The sequence below is a fragment of the Nothobranchius furzeri genome, chromosome 2, assembly GCF_043380555.1.
Source record: "Nothobranchius furzeri strain GRZ-AD chromosome 2, NfurGRZ-RIMD1, whole genome shotgun sequence".
Classification (NCBI taxonomy): Eukaryota; Metazoa; Chordata; class Actinopteri; order Cyprinodontiformes; family Nothobranchiidae; genus Nothobranchius; species Nothobranchius furzeri.
Genome location: NC_091742.1, coordinates 99,326,977 through 99,345,841, shown reverse-complemented (window position 1 = coordinate 99,345,841; position 18,865 = coordinate 99,326,977). Strand labels below are relative to the sequence as shown.

Here is an 18,865-nt window from a genome sequence, read left to right as displayed (position 1 = left end):
AGACTCCGGGGAGCGTTGGAAAGCCAAGTTACACTGGAGGAGGAAACCTCTACAAACGTTTCGATCCCCGTCAAACGTCTCGGGGGGAGGAGACAAGGCAACCCGGAAGTTGGGCGGGATGGATGGTGCCGAGGTAACAGGTCCGGGCGGACTCAGAGCAGGGGGAGCAGAGGGTTCCGGATTGGTGAGCTGTTCACTTAATTGTTTAACCATCGCACCCAACTGAAACAGAGTCTGGTTAGCGTCTGACAGTTGTTTGGTGAGGGAATGAAGGGCTAAACTGTGTTGTGATAAGGTTTCGGTGATTACAGGTGGAACTGATTCGGTACTGAGGTTAGGATTCTGGCTGGATGATTCTGTCATGTTGTGTGGTAGATGCCTAACCCACGACATACAGAATCAGTCCACAGAGTCAAAGAAGATCGCAAACAATAATTTATTAGAAAAGGAGAACAGAAGGAGCTGCTAGGAAGTCTAGCAGTATTTGGCAAAGAAGCGAGGTTCGGGTGTGGAGAATCCTGGAGGAACAGGGAGAGTTAGGTCTGGCACTCGGAAATCTGAATGTTGGATCTGATGGAACTTACAGGTTGGAGGTGAGACCTCGTGAGAGAGGGAGGAGTGACCGGTCTGGGGAGGGCAGGAGGCTTACGGGAGGCTGATGAGCTTGGAGTCCAAATGAGGAGGGAGCTGAGCATGAAGGGTAATGGTGATCCAGGAGGGAGGGTGGGCAGCCTGGAGTGGGGAGACCAGAGGAGGACGCTGAGAGACGAGAGGACAGTGAAGAAACCAGGTTGGTAGCAGCAAACGAGGTGAACTGATAGGTGATATCCAAGTTGAGTTAATCATCCAGCGAAGTGAAGGCGTCTCTCAGGAGCTTAAATATCCCTGGCCAGCTAATCAGCAAATTACCTGCAGCCTCCCAACTTCCAGGCACGCCCACCTGCAGAGGAGAGATGAGACTCTACACCAATTAGTGTGTGAAAAAACCCCAGACCGTGACAAATGTTGCACCAAACAAACTAAAAACACACCATCAATAAAAACATGCACATCAGAGTAAAAACAGTAAAACATGCAATACAAAATATAACATAAGTGCAACATTACCACTCTGAGACATTTATATATTTCAGAGACTTTTTTCTTCGTTCTCCTCCACCTCTTTATGTTGTCGCCACCTCCAAACCCACGTTTCCTGTCATTCCCATCCACGTTTATTCTGCATTTTGTACTCCTTCAGTCACAGGTGAATAAACGTTCAAATTTTCGGACTTTTTCCGGGATGCGTTCTTCAATCTGTTCTGTGTCTGCCGCTACATATCTTTATACTTTTTTAATGGGACAACATTAATTATAGATTCACTCGGATAAATACAATAAAGTTTATCTCTTACTAAATGGAATATTTACTAAGAAATCACAATGTAGCCATAGAAACATTACTTGGTATTTATGTTCTCTCTGTCATTCCGTCCTTCCGTCTTCCTTCCTGGTAAACACTGTTCGAGTGAGGCTCAAGGATCAGTTTCCAAATGCAAATGCATCTCATTCTACTGCCCCTTTAAAGCAATTATACAGCTGTCTGTCATAATGTGTGAACAAAAAGTTACAGCAGTCACTAATTCACATAATTTGGTCCTGTGTTTCCTACAGATGTCAAACAGCTGGTGCTGGTTAAAGAAGAAGCTCCTGGAGAGGACCAGCAAGGCCCACAACACCTCCTCATAAAGAAGGAACAGGAGCAACTCTGGATCAGACTGGAGGGAGATCAGCTCCATCTGAAGGAGGAGACTGATGCTGCCAGGTTTCCATTCACTGTAGTTACTATAAAGAGTGAGGATGATGAAGAGAAACCTCTGATCTCACAGCTTCATCAGCAGCAGATAGAAGACAGAGATGTTCCAACCAGCAGCTCAGCTGACCAGATGACAGCAGGAACTGGTGGAGGAGCAGAGAGTAGCAGGAACGCTGATCTGAACCCTCATGAACAGACATCTGATTCTTCAGAGACTGAAGTTAGTGGAGATGATGAAGAGGATGATGTAAATCTGGACTCTGAACTGTCAGACTCTGGGTCTGAAGCAGAAGACAAAGACGGTGACTGGAATGAGAAGAGGGCTTCTGAGTCGGACGTCAACACTGTTAACAAATCCTTTAGCTGTCCTGAGTGTGGTGAACAATTTCTTCACAAGAGGCCTCTCCAGAAACATGTGAGAGTGTCAGGTCATTCAGCAACAAGTTCTTCAGGCTATTTACTTAAAAAGAAATGTGTTAGAGTGAAGCACCATGTAGACCCACGTAGGAAAATCCAGAAAGAACAAAAATCATTTAGTTGTGATGACTGTGGAAAAATATTTAGCACAATATCACATTTAAACAGACACATGAAAGTGCACACGGGACATAAGCCATTTGCTTGTGAGGTCTGTGAAAAAAGATTTAGCCAGAATACACATTTAAACAGACATATGAGAGTCCACACAGGACAGAAGCCTTTTGCTTGTGTGCTCTGTGGACAAAAATTTAGCCATAAGTCGACTTTAAACCGTCACATGACTGTCCACACCGGACAGAAGCTTTTTACTTGTGAGTTCTGTGGACAAAGATTTAGCCGAAAGACAAATTTAAACATTCACATGAGAGTCCACACCGGACAGAAGCCTTTTGCATGTGAGCTTTGTGGACAAAAATTTAGCCGAAAAACAACTTTAAACAGTCACATGAGAGTCCACACAGGACTTAAGCATTTTGCCTGTGAGCTCTGTGGACAAAGATTTAGTAGAAAGACAACTTTAAATGCTCACATCAGAGTCCACACAGGACAGAAGCCCTTTGCCTGTGAGCACTGTGGACAAAGTTTTAGCCAAAGGACAAATTTAAACACTCACATGAGAGTCCACACAGGACATAAGCCTTTTGCTTGTGAGCTTTGTGAACAAAGGTTTACCAGAAAGGCAACTTTAAGTGCTCACATGAGAGTTCACACAGGACAGAAGCCCTTTGTCTGTGAGTTCTGTGGACAAAGATTTAGCCAAAAGACTACTTTAAACACACACATGAGAGTTCACACGGGACAGAAGCCTTTTGCCTGTGAGCTCTGTGGTCAACGATTTAAACAAAAGACAACTTTACATAATCACATGAAATTCCACTGAGCCTGAACAATTTTTTTTTCTGTTGTCAAAATTGAGATTTCAAACAACACGATTAAATGATTGTTAAGACTGTGCTTTTTGTAGTGCTCCTGACTGTCCCATAATGTCTTGTGGCAACTACAGCAGTAATAGCAAGTGGGGGTGGGGACATGGGGTTTGGAGTAGTGCTGCTACGATTAGTCAATTTGTCACAATGATGTCTACAAACAAAATAGTTGACAATAAATATAATAGTCAACATTTATTCTATGAAGCTTTGCTTTTCTCTATCTTGCCTGTTACAGCATGACTGCTGCTTTCTGTCTCTCTGCTCAAGGCACATGTGCAGTATCAGCCATCAAGGTCAGCCACTGCTTTCTGTTCGAGGGACATGTGCAGTAGTGGCCAGCCAAATCAACTGCTACTTTCTGGTCCAGGCACATGCACAGTAATGGCCATTTGGTTGAGCTGTCACGTCACTGTTAAAAACAAGACATGGCGAGCCAGCAACTTGGCTCAAATATTATAGAGCATTTCACAAGTGTGGCAGTGTGAGCGTCCTGTCACTGTGACACGACTGATCATGCACCCTGGCTACTTGGCCAAGAGGATGTCCCTTTGCTTAGTGCGCGACTCTCACCCAGGAGTCTTTGGATCGAATCCCGCTCGGGCCCTCGTTTCTCCACCTTGCTACACAAGGATAAAAGAGATGCATGGAAAATAACCCTAACTCTTTCACGTGAACACAATGGTGATGCACGAACCCCTGAACTCATTTACTGCCATTGACAACAAAATTCATCATTGTTTTGGACTGCCTGGAGGACATCAAGCTATGGTTAGCTCAGAACTACTTGTGTTTCAACAAAAACAAGACAGAAGTAATTCTGTTTACTCCATCAAAGACCCTAGGAGGTGCCCATGGGCTTGATTTTTCCACACTGGCACCTCATCAGAAGGCGGTGGTCACTAACCTAGGGGTAAAGTTGGACGCAGAGCTCAGATTTGAGGCTCAAGTGAACGGAATCGTGAGATCTTGCTTCTTTCATCTACGCCGTATAGCGAAAATTAAGCCATTTCTGTCACATAGTCATTTGGAAACCGTGATCCATGCCTGTGTTACCTGCAGGCTGGATTATCGCAACTCGCTATATGCGGGGCTTTGGCTAGCTCCAATAGCACACCTCCAGGCGGTTCAGAACTCGGCTGCTCGGTTGTTAACATCTACCAGGACGTCTGAACATATAACACCAGTCCCACGTGCCTTGCACTGGCTCCCTGTCTCCTATCGCATCAGGTTTAAGGTCATCCTGTTTGTGTTTAAGGCGGTAAACTCAGGGGCACCTAAATACCTTTCTGACATCATCCACCGACATGTCCTGGTGCGTTCCCCTAGCTCAGCTGACCAGAGACTATTAACTGTGCCCAGGTACAGCTTGAAGTCTCGTGGGAGACGTGCCTTTTCAGTGCTAGGACCAAGTCTTTGGAATGAGCTGCCAGCCGACGTAAAGCAGGTCAAATCACTGGAGACCTTTAAAAGTCGACTCCAAACACATCTGTTCTCGCTGGCGTTTGGACATTGAAGTTGGGATTACGTGGGCAGCATCACTTTGAATGTGTCTGGATCTGATTTTGGAAAAAGGTCTGATATGGGTTGCGAACTTGTACTCGGGATTTCTTATTGTATTTTAAATGGTTATATGTCTGTTTTATTGTTGTGCTTGTTATTGGTGTACAGCGCTTTGTTTGTCCGTTTTGGGTACGTGAAAGCGCTTTATAAATAAAGTAGATTTGATTTGATTTTAAATCCAATTAGAGGAGTAAAAGAAGTATCTATGTCAAACTTGAAACCCCCACTTTAAATAGGGGTGAGGGGACTTAGATTTAACCTTTCATCTATAATGCGGCTTTGAATCTCCTTCCTTTACTTTGGGGAAATTAAACATTTAAACACGCGCATGGCACAACACAGGAGAGCCACCTCTGCAGTCCACTCATACCTGAAAGATAAGGGACACACTTTTGAAAATGACAAAGGACACATTCCGGACAGAGATGATGGATGGTTTGAGAGAGGAGTAAAAGAAGCTCTATCAAACATGAAAAACCTACTTTAAATAGGTGAGGGGGGCTTAGATTTCACCTTTCCAGCACCTATAAGGGCAAATGGCCTGTATTTGATATAGTGCCTTTTAGAGTCCTGGGACCCCCCAGGTGCTTTACAACACAATCAGTAATTCACCCATTCACACACATTCACACGCTGGTCAGGTGATTGACTAAGCAATTTTCTTTTCTTAATTTCGGGCTAAAGGGCTTTGGTTCACTCTGCTCCTTCTGCATGGAGCAGGCTGCAGGAAAACTGGAAATTAACCGAGGTTATCTCCTTGACTACATGTAAAACCAGACTAAGAACCCTTGAGAGGATTCCCTGTGTTGTAACTGCCTTCTGTAATTTTGTACATAACATGTAACTGTAACTTTGTAACTGTAACTTTTGCTGCCTCTTGGCCAGGACTCCCTTGAAAATTAGGCTTTTAATCCCAAAGAGACCTTCCTGGTTAAATAAAGAGTAAAATAAATAGATAAATAGATCATGGGCCACCTCTTCCTGTCCTGGAAGCCACATATTGTTGCCACCAAGCTGTAAATGTTTCACTAAATTTGTTTCCATCAAGAGGCGTCACAGTATCGTAACACAGTGATGAGGTGCTGTCCTACGGTTTCACTTTTGGAGTGTTGCAGTGGCGAGAGTTTAGCATGGCATCTATACTATGCTGTTAAATAGTTTGTATACTGTAGAAATAAATGTCTTACCAGTGGTTTGTACTTTTGGATGAATAAAAAATAAAGTTATATAAATTTAACTACAGATCTCTTCAGTTGTCTACAGACAACAATCACGCATTTCCTTTATTTTTCACACATTTTGCAGATTGAGTGTTTCCCATTTTTTTAGAGACTCTTGTTTTGTGTTTGAAACTGTCTTTTAGAAACGTTAACCTTACTGAGGCAACAGCAGTGAAGGCTGTCAATCAAAGAAAAGAAGACATTTCAGTCTTTCTGATTTAAATTAGGACTAAATAAATATGGTGGAGTCATCCTGGCATTACGCCCCAAAGCCCTTTGTGGTATGGCTTAAGAACCTGATTGTTTCCAGGTGGAGCTGGTCATTGGCTGGAGGCAGGTGTGGAGTAAGCTAACAGCAGGCTCAGTGGGAGAGACACGGTTGTGCAAAATAAAGCTACACATTTACTTAGACACCCATGAGTCTTCCCCTTTTGTTTGTTATGGCTTAGAGCCAGGTCTAACACTGGGGTCACCTGTTCCTGTGTGGAGGTGTTTCACTGATATGTGAAGATTGTCTGATTCCAGTCTGCTTAGAGGACACAGGCTTCCCAGAAAGATTATCAGAGACAGGTCGGGGTAAGGGAGAAGCCACCTCGATGACATCATTTAAAGCCAAATGCAACTTTTTCATGTTTTAAACCATTTTCTTATGTCAGTATGTGCTAAGATGACCCTTTAAACGGTCAATGTCACTCAGATCCCACCACCCTCTGGGGCCAGGACTGGAATAACAAATGCTTCTGCAGTAACATAAGTTGTGTGGAGGTACACAACGACGCACGGACAGGAGCGACTTTCATATGTGATCCCAAAACATGAGCTGATTGTCACGGTCAGACCTAGGAACGATCAGCCGGATCCAACAACAGCCATACAGCAGAGAACGCTTAAAACGTTTATTTAAAGGACTTGATATCGGGACCCGCTGGAGTCGGTTCCGGGCGGCGTGGCCTGGTAGACAGAAAACAGTCAGCGAGGGAGATGATTCAGATCACTTAATATGAACAGTGACGGACCTCGTAAAGCAGCAGCAGTGTTCTGTGGTGGGGACAGCTGATGAAGATGCAGGGACTAAGGCAATAGGCAGGTTCCGTGGTCAGACAGGCTGAGGTCGGGCAACAGGCAGGCAGACAGGTTCAAACGCTCAAAAGACTGTAACAGGGCAGCAGACAATCTCGCACTGAGCAGCAGGAGCCAGGTGCTTACATAGGGAGCAGCACAGGTGGAATTAATCAGCTAGATTAATTCCACCTGTGCTGCCCCCCCCCCAACGGGAGGCTTCAGACGACCGTCTGGGCTGATCGGGGTGCAGACGGGATCTTCTGGCTCCTTTAACAGCTGGTTCATAAATGGTGATGCATCCCGAACCTCTGGTCGGGACGACTGATGTTCCTTCCACTGACGCACTTGAGCAAGGTCGGGATCACGGGCCTGACGTTCCATCCAGCTCCCCCCCGGTCCCTTCTGGCCTGTGCCACTCGAGCCACTTCATGGTCCTGCAACCGGGAGAGATCATCAGCGTTCTTATTTTGTACTCCTGGACGATATTTAATGGGATATTTGAAATTCGCCAACTGGGCTACCCATCGTTGTTCCACGGCTCCAAGCCGTGCAGTTTCAAGGTGCACCAAAGGGTTATTATATGTGAAAACTGTAAACTCAGCACCATACACATAGGGGATAGCTGTACTTTTAAGTGCAGATCATCCCAAATGAGGAACTATAATTTGGTCGTTGATGTCTGCTGGATGGAGACTACGACTGGCATAAGCAATCATCCGTTCTTTGCCTTCTTGGACCTGGGCCAAGATTCCCCCCGGACCAGAAAAACTGGCATCAGTGTACAACCTGAAAGGTTGTGAAAAATCGGACTAGGCCAGCACAGGTGCTTTGACTAAGGCCTCTTTCACCTTGTCGAACGAGCATTTACATTCTGGGGACCAAATGACAGGATTAGAGGAAAGAACCACCATAAATCTGGTCATGTGGTCAGTAGCAGCTACGCTAGGGGGAGGAGATTATGTGGTGACGTCACATAGCTGAAGAAATTCAACCTATCAGTACAGTCGATGAGGCAGTTCAGCACCGCAGTCATCGAGTCCATCCTCACCTCTTCCATCAGCGTGTGGTACGCTGGAGCCACCATCAGGGACAAGAAGAGGCTGCAGCGTGTTGTACGCTCTGCTGAGAAGGTCATGGACACAGTCTCTTTGACTCCAGTCACCTGACCCTGTGCTGAAGCGATCAGCAACAAACTACCGAGTTCTGTCTTCCTCATGTCACACTGCAACCCAAACAAAAGACTTTCACAAACCTGGAAGCCTACAGCTGTTTTATTTCAGGTTAGTAAGTCAACATTTAGGATTATGCAGATATAATTTACCCAGCAATCAGGGTCAGTGAGCCTCTAGTCCAGCAGGTGGCGCTAGCGCACCTTTACGCTGGTCACGGACCACCGGAAGCAGCAGAAACCGGAAGCTGCTAGCAGAGCTAGCTTGTTGTTGTTGTGGTGTGTGAGGAGAAGATTTGAGGCTCTGCAGTAAAAACGTCTTCACTTCAGTCTCTGGGAGAGTTGATCAGCTAAAGCGACTAACTGCTGCTGCTGCAGAAATCTTCTCACCAGGCTGTGGAAACTTTCTTCTCCTCCTCAACAACTTGGTGGAGTTCTTTCCAGAAGCAGAGAAGCTATTCTGCGGTCTTCGTGACAATCGGAGCTCCAGAAGCAGGTGATGGGTGAGAAAAGCTTTTCTCTAGACTTCCTGCCCTCTGGATCTGCTGCTGTTCCTTTGGCCTCTCTGAGAAACGCGCTCGTTTTGCTGCTTTCATCAGATTGAAGAGGTTCCCTCTATCAGACTCGCTCATCTGAGTTGGTCATGATGCAGGATCGCTGCTCGCTCTCTCATCCATCCTGCTCACACTCTCCGACGGAAAAGGCCCGAATCTGAATGTGACTCTGGAGGAAAAAGCGGTTAGCTCTACTCCGTGAACTCTGGTGAGCAAAGGTCCTCTTTTCCAGACTGGATGTGTCCTCAGCTGATCAGAACCAAAGCGTTGGATCTTTAATCTCCTGCGTTGTTCTGAAGCAGCATCTTAATCAGCTCTCCTGCTTTGTTTCTATTGCAGCTGTTAGCTAAACACGGCTAAAGAAAACCTGCTACCACTTCAGGATCATCCATCAGCTGGGACTGCTTCATCAGCATGGACACAGGTACTGGTGTGTGTGTGTGTGTGTGTGTGTGTGTGTGTGTGTGTGTGTGTGTGTGTGTGTGTGTGTGTGTGTGTGTGTGTGTGTGTGTGTGTGTGAGCTTGCGTGCGTGCGTGCGTGCGTGCGACGTGAAAGCATCGCGGTTTAGGGCCTGAAATTGGAGGTTCGCGGGCCAATTCCGGACCACAGGCCACCTTTGAGGCACACTGCTCTAAAGTTTAGAACCAATCGTCACGAGCAGGTCAGCTAAGAGGAAGAAGAAGAAAATATAATTTCTATAGCACCTCTCAAGATAAAAATCACGAGGCGCTTCACAAAAACAAAAAATGTTAAAATATAAAAAATAATGTAGAAAATGTTTTAAAATATATTTAAAATGAGCAAAAATAGACAATTGTGATTAAAAAATGTAAAGAAAGAGATTGTGAACAGGAAAGAGGGAAATCAGTGGATCCTGAGGAAGGTGGAATAGGTGGGGAGAGCAGAATAAAGAGAGAGAGGTGAAGAAGGTCATACAAAAGCCAGCTTGAACAGGTGAGTCTTCAGCTGCTTTTTAAAGGAGACCACTGAGTCCACTGGTCTCAGGCGTAGGGGGAGAGAGGTCCAGAGTCTGGGGGCCACAGCAGCAGATGATCTGTCACCTTTGACCTTTAGCCTGGTGCTGCACAACCAGTAGGCTTTGATCACTGGACCTCGGGGACCTGCTGGGGGTGTAGGGACTGAGAAGATCACCAATGTAAGATGGTGCTTGTCCATGTAAGGCCCTATAGAAAGCTCCCACCATCCAGGTTTTGATAGAGTCTAAGCAGAATCAGAGCATTCAGAATCAGAATAAGCTTTATTGCTAGCGCTCCAGCGACCCAGAGCATAGGAACTTGACTCCGCAAACACAACCTGACCAAGGATAAACAGAAGCAGAACCCTAGCATCTCTGACTGCAGAGTTAAAGTAGGGTTCACTGCAGGACCTGTTCTGGTTCTGACAGGACAGATGTTGTCCAGAATGGAGAGGCAGTGCTCGTTAAACTGAGAAGTTAAGGAATCTTGGTCGGTATCAGAAGAACAGGGTGGATCAAAAGCAGCAGAAAAATTGCTAGCTGTGCTCTCATTAAGAAAACGAGAACTAACCATACGGCGAGCAGGAGGTGGGGACGCAGAAACTGACAAGTTAAAGAAATTGCAATGGTGATCTGAAATATAAACGTCCTCAGGACAAACACTGTCAGCATTTAGACTCAGGGTAAAAACAAGGTCTAGAGTGTGCCCCCTGGTGTGTGTGGGGCCAGAAACATGCTGGGTAAAGCTGAAGGAGTCCATAAGGCTGGAGAAATTCATGGCAAAGTGATCAGAGGGATCATCAACGTGGATGTTAAAGTCACCCACAATCACCAGTCTGGACAGCTTCACAGTGGAGGATAGAAAGTTACTAAACTCCTGAAGGAAAGAACCGTTTGGACCAGGTGGACGATAGACCACAGCACAGTAGAACGGGTCCTTACGCCCGACTTTAATCAGCTGCAGTTCAAAGGAAGCAAAGTGACCAGAGGTTGTGGAGCTACATGGAAGATGGTCTCTGAAAACAACAGCTAGGCCTCCACCACGACCAGAACCCCGGGGCTGGCTAAGAAAAGAATAACCACTCGGGCAGAGTTCAATCAGACCAGAATAATCAGATGTTTGCTGCCAAACTTCAGTCAGAAACAGAAAATCCAGGTTTTTAGAGAGAATTACATCATTGAGCAGGAAGGACTTATTGTTAACAGAGCGGGTGTTTAATAGAGCCATGCTGAGTGAGGTGGAGGAATCAGAAACTACAGAAACAGCTGGAGTTAGTGGACGTAAATTAGCAGGGTTAGATCCACGGTGTTTATAAAAACCACTTATGGAGGGAACAGGCGGAGAAACCACTGAAGAATGAGGATAAGCCGACCTTAAAAAACTTGGACGGAGAAACCGGGCTGCAACGCGGCCTGGTGGGAATGCGGAAGTGGCGCTCAAGTCGCCAAACAAGGGAAGAGAAGCTAGAAGATCACGCCGATGTTTACTAGATAAACCACGCTTTAAGAGAAGTCTTATTCTCACCTGGATTCCTGCTCGTTTACCTCTTTTCCTCCGACGTTTTCTCGGGACCGGATAAAACTCGCTGGAGGCGCCCTGGTTGGAATCATTGTTTGGCTCCGGGTCAGTGCGCCACTCAGTTAAAAGAGCAGGGAGGTACATCCTCAGTGCATCTTGGGCGATCGTGAACGAACGGAAGGACAAAAGAGTCTGGCCATCATAGGAGATGGTAGCAGGGACACTACTGAAGAGGATCGCAGACAGGAGCAAGGTGGAAAAGAGGAGGTTAATGGAGAAAAGTTTATAAAAGTGGCCGGTGACTGCGGCTAAGCCAAGCACAGGCGCCATCTCGTTACCGACCGGAAAAAATTAAAAAAAATTAAAAATGGTAATGCTAATGCTAGCAGCTAGCATGTTCAGAATGAAGTTGATCCTGAAACTAAGGGGACGAAAAATCCCCAAATATTATTAGCATGTCCTGTAGCTTCCTAACGAGCCCACACACTTGTTCTGAGCATTTATTTAGACGTGCACTTTCAAGAAAAGTGAGTGACCTTAATACCACCTAAATACTTATTTATATATAAGTGAAAGTTATACAATAAATATTAATATACACATCAGCTGGGATACAGGATCCAGAAAACACCAATGTTATCGATCCTTTTCTAGTAAGACTCTGGCATTTTAGATGGGCCATTTTGGGGTTTTACTTAATCTTTTTAGCAGCTGAACACAGTCTGGTTGGACAGCTGTGGCAGATGTGTGGCTCCATGTTCACGTTTGGAACGATTTACCGTCAGCAATAAAACTTAGAAAGAATCTAGAACGTTTAGATCCAGGTGAAAACATGACTGAATCAAAGACATTTGTTTATATTAGTGTGTGTGTGTGTGTGTGTGTGTGTGTGTGTGTGTGTGTGTGTGTCTCCCTCTGTGTGTGTGTGTGTGTGTGTGTGTGTGTGTGTGTGTGTGTGTGCTTATGGTTTGCGAGACCTATTTGCCAGGTTACACACCAGCATTATGAAACCAATAGGTTTATGAGACCATTTTTGATGGTCTTGTAATTCATGACTTTTAACTTGTTGTAATCTTTGAAAAATATAAAAAGTAAACGTTGTTAATATATTATTACAGTCTTTGTAACAACCATTATCATTTTATTTAGTTATTTTAGCAACTTAAACTTCCTTTTTGTGTTTTATAGGCAGTTTAAAAATTGGTTTCGTAAACCATATCATGTGTTGTGTAAATTTTCAGAGTCCCCTGCTGGTAGAAGACTGCATAGCAGGGCTGATACAACCGATACAGGAAAACTAAGAATAAGATGTTCGAACAAACTGTAGCTATTTATTGGTAAGGGACTGATTAATAAGTCCGAATGAAAAATGGTTGCTACTCCTCCTCCTCGCACTGTACTTCGAGCAATATGATGATTTAAATAATTTGAAGGAGTCGACTCGTTTAAGCTAACATAGTCCTCTTGCTGCAGCCAGGATTCTGTGAGAGAGAGCAAAGAGATCTGATTATCACAAATCAAGTCATTAACTAACAAAGTCTTAGAAAAAATGGATCTAATGTTCAACAACCCACATTTAATTTTTCTAGTTTTCTGCTCAGTTGAATTTGTTCTAATATTTATGAGATTTCCATGATTTGCTTTATTAAGCCTGATATTTAATCTGTGTGATTTTGGCCGTGGGCAGGACACTGTCTGTATGGGGTAGTGGGTGGGTAACAGTACAGAAGCTGCTGAGGGGTGGGTTAAACTACGACTCTGCTTCCTGGTCTGGACCCTGGGTAGTCATGGAGGACTAATAAAACTGGCCATGTTCCTAGAAAGAAGAGCTGCTCCATCCAAAGAGGGATGGATGCCGTCTCTCTGCATCAGACCAGGTTTTCCCCAAAAAGTTTTCCAATTATCAATGTAGCCCACGTTGTTTTCAGGACACCACCTAGACAGCCAGCGGTTGAAGGACAGCATGCGGCTAAACATGTCGTCACTGGTCCGATCGGGCAGGGGGCCAGAGAAAATTATGGAGTCCGACATTGTTTTGGCAAACTTACACACCGAAGCAACATTAATTTTAGTGACCTCCGATTAGCGTAACCGGGTGTCGTTACCGCCAGCGTGAATAACAATCTTACTGTATTTACGCTTATCCTTAGCCAGCAGTTTCAGATAAGATTTAATGTTGCCTGCTCTGGCCCCAGGTAAACATTTAACTATGGTTGCTGGAGCCTCTAATGCCACGTTTCTGACTATGGAGCTGCCAATGATCAGAGTCGGCTTGTCAGTGGGTGCGTCACTGAGCGGGGAAAATCTATTAGAAACGTGGACGGGTTGGTGGTGGCCCATGGGCTGGGTTCTATTCTTCCTGCGTACCGTCACCCAGCCGGCCCGAGGTCCCGGCTGCTCGGGTTCTGCTGGAGGATCGCTACGGGGTGGTTCTGAGCTAGTTAGCCCCGCGCTAGCTAAGTAGCTACGGCTGTTTATGGGTTTTTCAACAGCGCAGAGCCGGGACTCCAATTCCGACACCCTCGCCTCCAAAGCTACAAAAATGCTACATTTATTACACGTACCATTATCACTAAAGGAGGCAGAGGAGTAACTAAACATCTGACACAGAGAGCAAGAGATAGGAGACGGAGAAGCAGAGACAGAAGTAGCCATAGTCGTGCTGAGGCTAAGCTAACTGGACGAGCAAACTGTTCAACACCAAATAAACTGCGTGCAAACTCAAATGGTTCCCTAAAAGCTAGGTGGAACAACAGAAAATGTGTGTTTTAGCGTGCTTTTGTGCTACAATAACTCAGAGATATCCAAGTACAGAGAAATTAAATCAGCTTTAGCGAGCACCAAACACCAAACAGCTACATGTAGTGCAACACTGAAAACAGGAAACAGGAAACGCCTTTCCGCCAGGTGCAGCCAATCAGTCCAGGTTTCTCTGGTGGTTTCTCTGCTCCAACACACTTGATTCAGTGGTTGAATCACCTGTGCAGCACCTCACCAGGCTCTGCAGAAGCCTGCTAATCACCTGCTGATTGAAATCAGGTGTGTTGAAGCAGAGTTAAAACTAAAACCTGCTGGATACTGGCCCTCCAGGGCCAGGATTGGGCACCCCTGGGTTAACAGCTTTTTGAATCAAGATATTCAGCAGCATTTATCTTTGCAAAGCTAAGCTATTAACGATGCTGTTAGCTGTTGATTTGGTTTTTATTAAGCCCTTTGGCCAACAGAATGCCTTCATGAGTATAGAATGCTCGCTCACGGAAAATGCCCAATCTTATGGTTGCGTCATGGCAGCCCTCCGTATATTAAAGCAAGAACTTAGTCATTAGCTTAGCTACGGGAAAAATGTGGCAGTTCTGAGCCGCTTGCTCGCTCAGCTTTTGGGTCCAACGGGACGGAATAAACCTCTTCAGACCCCAAGGGTTGTCTGGAATTTCAAACCGTGGAAACGACTTGCTTACGTCACGTTAAACAACTCATCAGCCTCCAGCAGACGTAGACTTCTATGCCAGGGTATCCTACTGACCAGCCGAGCCGGATTCAAAAGGACCCACTACCGTTGAAGAAGATTCAGCTAGCTGGATCTCCCAGGAACCCTCATTCTCACCACTGGTATCGTAGGCTCTACACATTGGCGTTGGATGGGTTACGATTAATTTGATAACTAGTCAAACATCACTGAATTCAGCCCGATTATTCTTGTAGTTCCAGACTTCACATCTTTCCTAAGACACTTAATTAGATTCTTAATAACATCCAAGATCATTTTTCAGTAGTTTGGTTATTGTCTCAGTTGATATTACCTTAAATAATCATTTATCTACAGTTATTCTGTTTAATCATTAGGCATTGAAATATAGTAATAAGTGGATTTTTATAAACTATATTTTGCTTCTGTGTCAAATTATTGATGAGTGTTGGTTCTCTGACTACCCAAATTAACCATTTCCAGTGTCAATCGAATATTAAAGATTCAACAATATTGATAATTCATAGTTTTATTGAACATTAGATTTTGTTAAACACCTTATCTATTTTATTGACAGTTTATTAATTGTGACCACTTATAAAATGTTACATATCCTTAATATTAACATGTTTTGTAATGTACTTTCTAAAGAAATTATGTTTTTTTGTTGGCAAAACAGCTAAAGAAATTACATTAACACAGTCTGCTGCTGCTTCGTGACGCTATTTTGCATCTGCCTCCTGAACCCCAACCGTGCACCTAAAGATATAGCCTATAGCTGTACTTTTAAGTGCAGATTATCCCAAATGAGGAGTTTTGATCAGTTTTTATGGCATTATTTGTTAAATTAAGTGATTCATGTTGTCAGTGTGTTAGAAAATCTAAATAATTCTAGAAAGCCTAAATATTTTAATCTTTGTAAATTCACCTCACAGCGGTAAAGTCCCATAGTAATCATCACACACTGGTGAAATTACATCTCTGCATCTGACCCATCCGCATGGGAGCGGTGAGCTGCAGCTTTGGCTGAGCTCAGGAGATATTTGGTGGTTTAAGCTTACCAATCCAACCCCTTAAAGGAGCGTGTCAAGCAGGTAGGCACTGGGTCCCATTTTTAAACTCTTTGGCACGACCCTACCGGGATTTGAACCTCAATGTCCCAGTCACAGGGCAGTCACTCTACCTCTTGACCAGTGAGAAGTCATTCAATTTGAAATGTAATTTCCTGTTTTCTGAGTCAGTTCTGTTCTCACCAACTTAAAGCAATAATACTACTGTTATATGTGTGAATGTGAAGTTCCATTCATCATTCATTCACATCGTGTTTGTGTTTCCTACAGATGTTAAACAGGCAGTGCTGGTTAAAGAAGAAGCTCCTGATGAGGACCAGCAGGACCCAGAACACCTCCACATAAAGGAGGAACAGGAGGAACTCTGGACCAGTCTGGAGGGAGAGCAGCTCCATCTGAAGGAGGAGACTGATGCTGCCAGGTTTCCATTCTCTGTAGTTACTGTAAAGAGTGAGGATGATGAAGAGAAACCTCTGATCTCACAGCTTCATCAGCAGCAACTACAAGACAGAGATGTTCCAACCAGCAGCTCAGCTGACCAGATGACAGCAGAAACTGGTGGAGGAGCAGAGAGTAGCAGGAACGCTGATCTGAACCTTCATGAACAGACATCTGATTCTTCAGAGACTGAAGTTAGTGGAGATGATGAAGAGGATGATGATGTGAATGTAGAATTTGAGCTGTCAGACTCTGGGTCTGAAACTGCAGACGAAGACTGTGACTGCACTAAGAACAGGCCTTCCGAGTCACATATTAGGACTGTCAACAAATCCTTTAACTGTCCGGAGTGTAGTAAACATGCGAGAGTGACAGGTCATTCACCGAAAATGTCTTCAAGTTGTTTGGTTAAAAAGAAATTTGTCAGAGTGGAGCAACATGTAGACTCATGCAGGAAGTTCCAGAAAGAGCTAAAATCATTTAGTTGTGATGACTGTGGAAAACAATTTAGTGTAAATTCAAATTTAAACAGTCACATGAGAGTCCACACAGGACAGAAGGCTTTTGTCTGTGAGGTCTGTGGTCAGAGCTTTAGACAAAAGTCAAATTTAAACAGTCACATGAGGGTCCACACAGGACAGAAGCCTTTTGTCTGTGAGCTCTGTGGTCAAAGATTTAGGATAAAGGTTACTTTAAGCAATCACATGAGAGTTCACACAGGACAGAAGCCTTTTGCCTGTGAGCTCTGTGGTCAAAGATTCACACACAAGGGACATTTAAACAGTCACATGAGAGTCCACACAGGACAGAAGCCTTTTGCCTGCGAGCTCTGTGGTCAAAGATTTGACCGTAAGAACACTTTAAACATTCACATGAGAGTTCACACAGGACAGAAGCCTTTCGCCTGTGAGCTCTGTGATCAAAGATTTAGCCAAAAGTCAAATTTAAACAGTCACATGATGGTCCACACAGGACAGAAGCCTTTTGTCTGTGAGCTCTGTGGAAAAAGATTTAGCCGTAAAGAAACTTTGAAACTACACATAAGAGTCCACACAGGAGAGAAACCTTTTGCCTGTGAGCTCTGTGGTCAAAGATTTAGAAGAAAGATTTCTTTAAGCAATCACATGAGAGTTCACACAGTACAGAAGCCTTTTGCCTGTGAGCTCTGTGGTCAAAGATTTAGCAAAAGGATTGCTTTAAACAGTCACATAATAGTCCACACAGGGCACAAGCCTTTTACCTGTGAGCTCTGTAGTCAACGCTTTGGCCGAAAGAAAACTTTAAACAATCACATGAGAGTCCACACAGGACAGAAGCCTTTTGCCTGTGAGCTCTGTGGTCAAAGATTTGGCCGAAAGGCAACTTTAGACAATCACATAAGAATCCACACAGGAGAGAAACCTTTTGCCTGTGAACTCTGCGTGCAAAGATTTGGCCGTAAAGCAAGTTTAAATGATCACATGAGAGTTCACACAGGACAGAAGCCTTTTGCCTGTGAGCTCTGTGGTCAAAGATTTAGCCATAAGGGAACTTTAAATAGACACATAATAGCCCACACACAACAGAAGTCTTTTGCCTGTGAGCGATGTGGACAAAAATTTAGCCATAAGACATATTTAAATAATCACATGAAAGTCCACACAGGACACAATGAACAGGAGCCACAAAGGTGTGGTTCACTGAAAAAACAATATTTATTGATTATTTCTGGTAATAAATGGTCACAGTTTTTCATGCAGGGTGACAATGGCAATAACCTCCTACACGTATCTCCTGCATTAGCTTCTGATAAAAATGTTGAAAATAGACAGTGAAACTCTAGGATTTGAAATTCCCCAGAGATCTACATCACGCTGAGTTAGCATTCACAGACTCACCAATCTTGACTAAAAGCTTTCCTTGTAGTTTGTACATCCTAGATACAAATCTTGCACCCCTGATTGTTGTCCTTTACCCTACTACCCACCTAAATCTGTAAATTAATCCCACAGAGAAGTGTAATTTCTCACAGACTGCGTATAAACGATCAGCTGTAACTCTGTGTGCCGTTTGCTCCCACCGAACTGGGCTAAAGGGCTTTGGTTCACTCTGCTCCTTCTGCATGGAGCAGGCTGCAGGAAAACTGGAAATTAACCGAGGTTATCTCCTTGACTACATGTAAAACCAGACTAAGAACCCTTGAGAGGATTCCCCGAGTTGTAACTGCCTTCTGTAATTTTGTACATAACATGTAACTGTAACTTTGTAACTGTAACTTTTGCTGCCTCTTGGCTAGGACTCCCTTGAAAATTAGGTTTTTAATCCCAAAGAGACCTTCCTGGTTAAATAAAGAGTAAAATAAATAGATAAATAGATCATGGGCCACCTCTTCCTGTCCTGGAAGCCACATATTGTTGCCACCAAGCTGTAAATGTTTCACTAAATCTGTTTCCATCAAGAGGCGTCACAGTATCGTAACACAGTGATGAGGTGCTGTCCTACGGTTTCACTTTTGGAGTGTTGCAGTGGCGAGAGTTGAGCATTGCACCTATACTATGCTGTTAAATAGTTTGTATACTGTAGAAATAAATGTCTTACCAGTGGTTTGTACTTTTGGATTAATAAAAAATAAAGTTGTATAAATTTAA

The 18,865-nt window shown here is 44.2% G+C and overlaps 2 protein-coding genes across 3 annotated transcripts; both read left to right on the top strand.

The window, feature by feature from the left end:
• Positions 1-1,631: 1,631 nt before the first annotated feature.
• LOC129160649 (gastrula zinc finger protein XlCGF57.1-like) lies at positions 1,632-3,412 on the top strand (the record flags this gene model as incomplete). The annotated part of the gene is made up of 1 exon (XM_054737614.2): positions 1,632-3,412. A coding segment is annotated over one exon (1,524 nt), but the record flags the coding sequence as incomplete, so codon positions are not given.
• Positions 3,413-8,455: 5,043 nt separating this feature from the next.
• On the top strand, positions 8,456-18,865 carry LOC129160648 (oocyte zinc finger protein XlCOF6-like). Of its 2 annotated transcripts, XM_054737612.2 has the most exons (4): positions 8,456-8,717; positions 8,814-8,976; positions 9,108-9,192; positions 16,071-18,865. In XM_054737612.2, the coding sequence occupies exons 3-4, from the start codon at positions 9,183-9,185 to the stop codon at positions 18,050-18,052; spliced, it is 1,992 nt and encodes a 663-aa protein (XP_054593587.2). In that variant the 5' UTR covers positions 8,456-8,717; positions 8,814-8,976; positions 9,108-9,182; the 3' UTR covers positions 18,053-18,865. The 2 variants fall into 2 exon arrangements, with proteins under 2 accessions (XP_054593587.2, XP_070404594.1); XM_070548493.1 differs by having other exon boundaries at positions 8,456-8,976.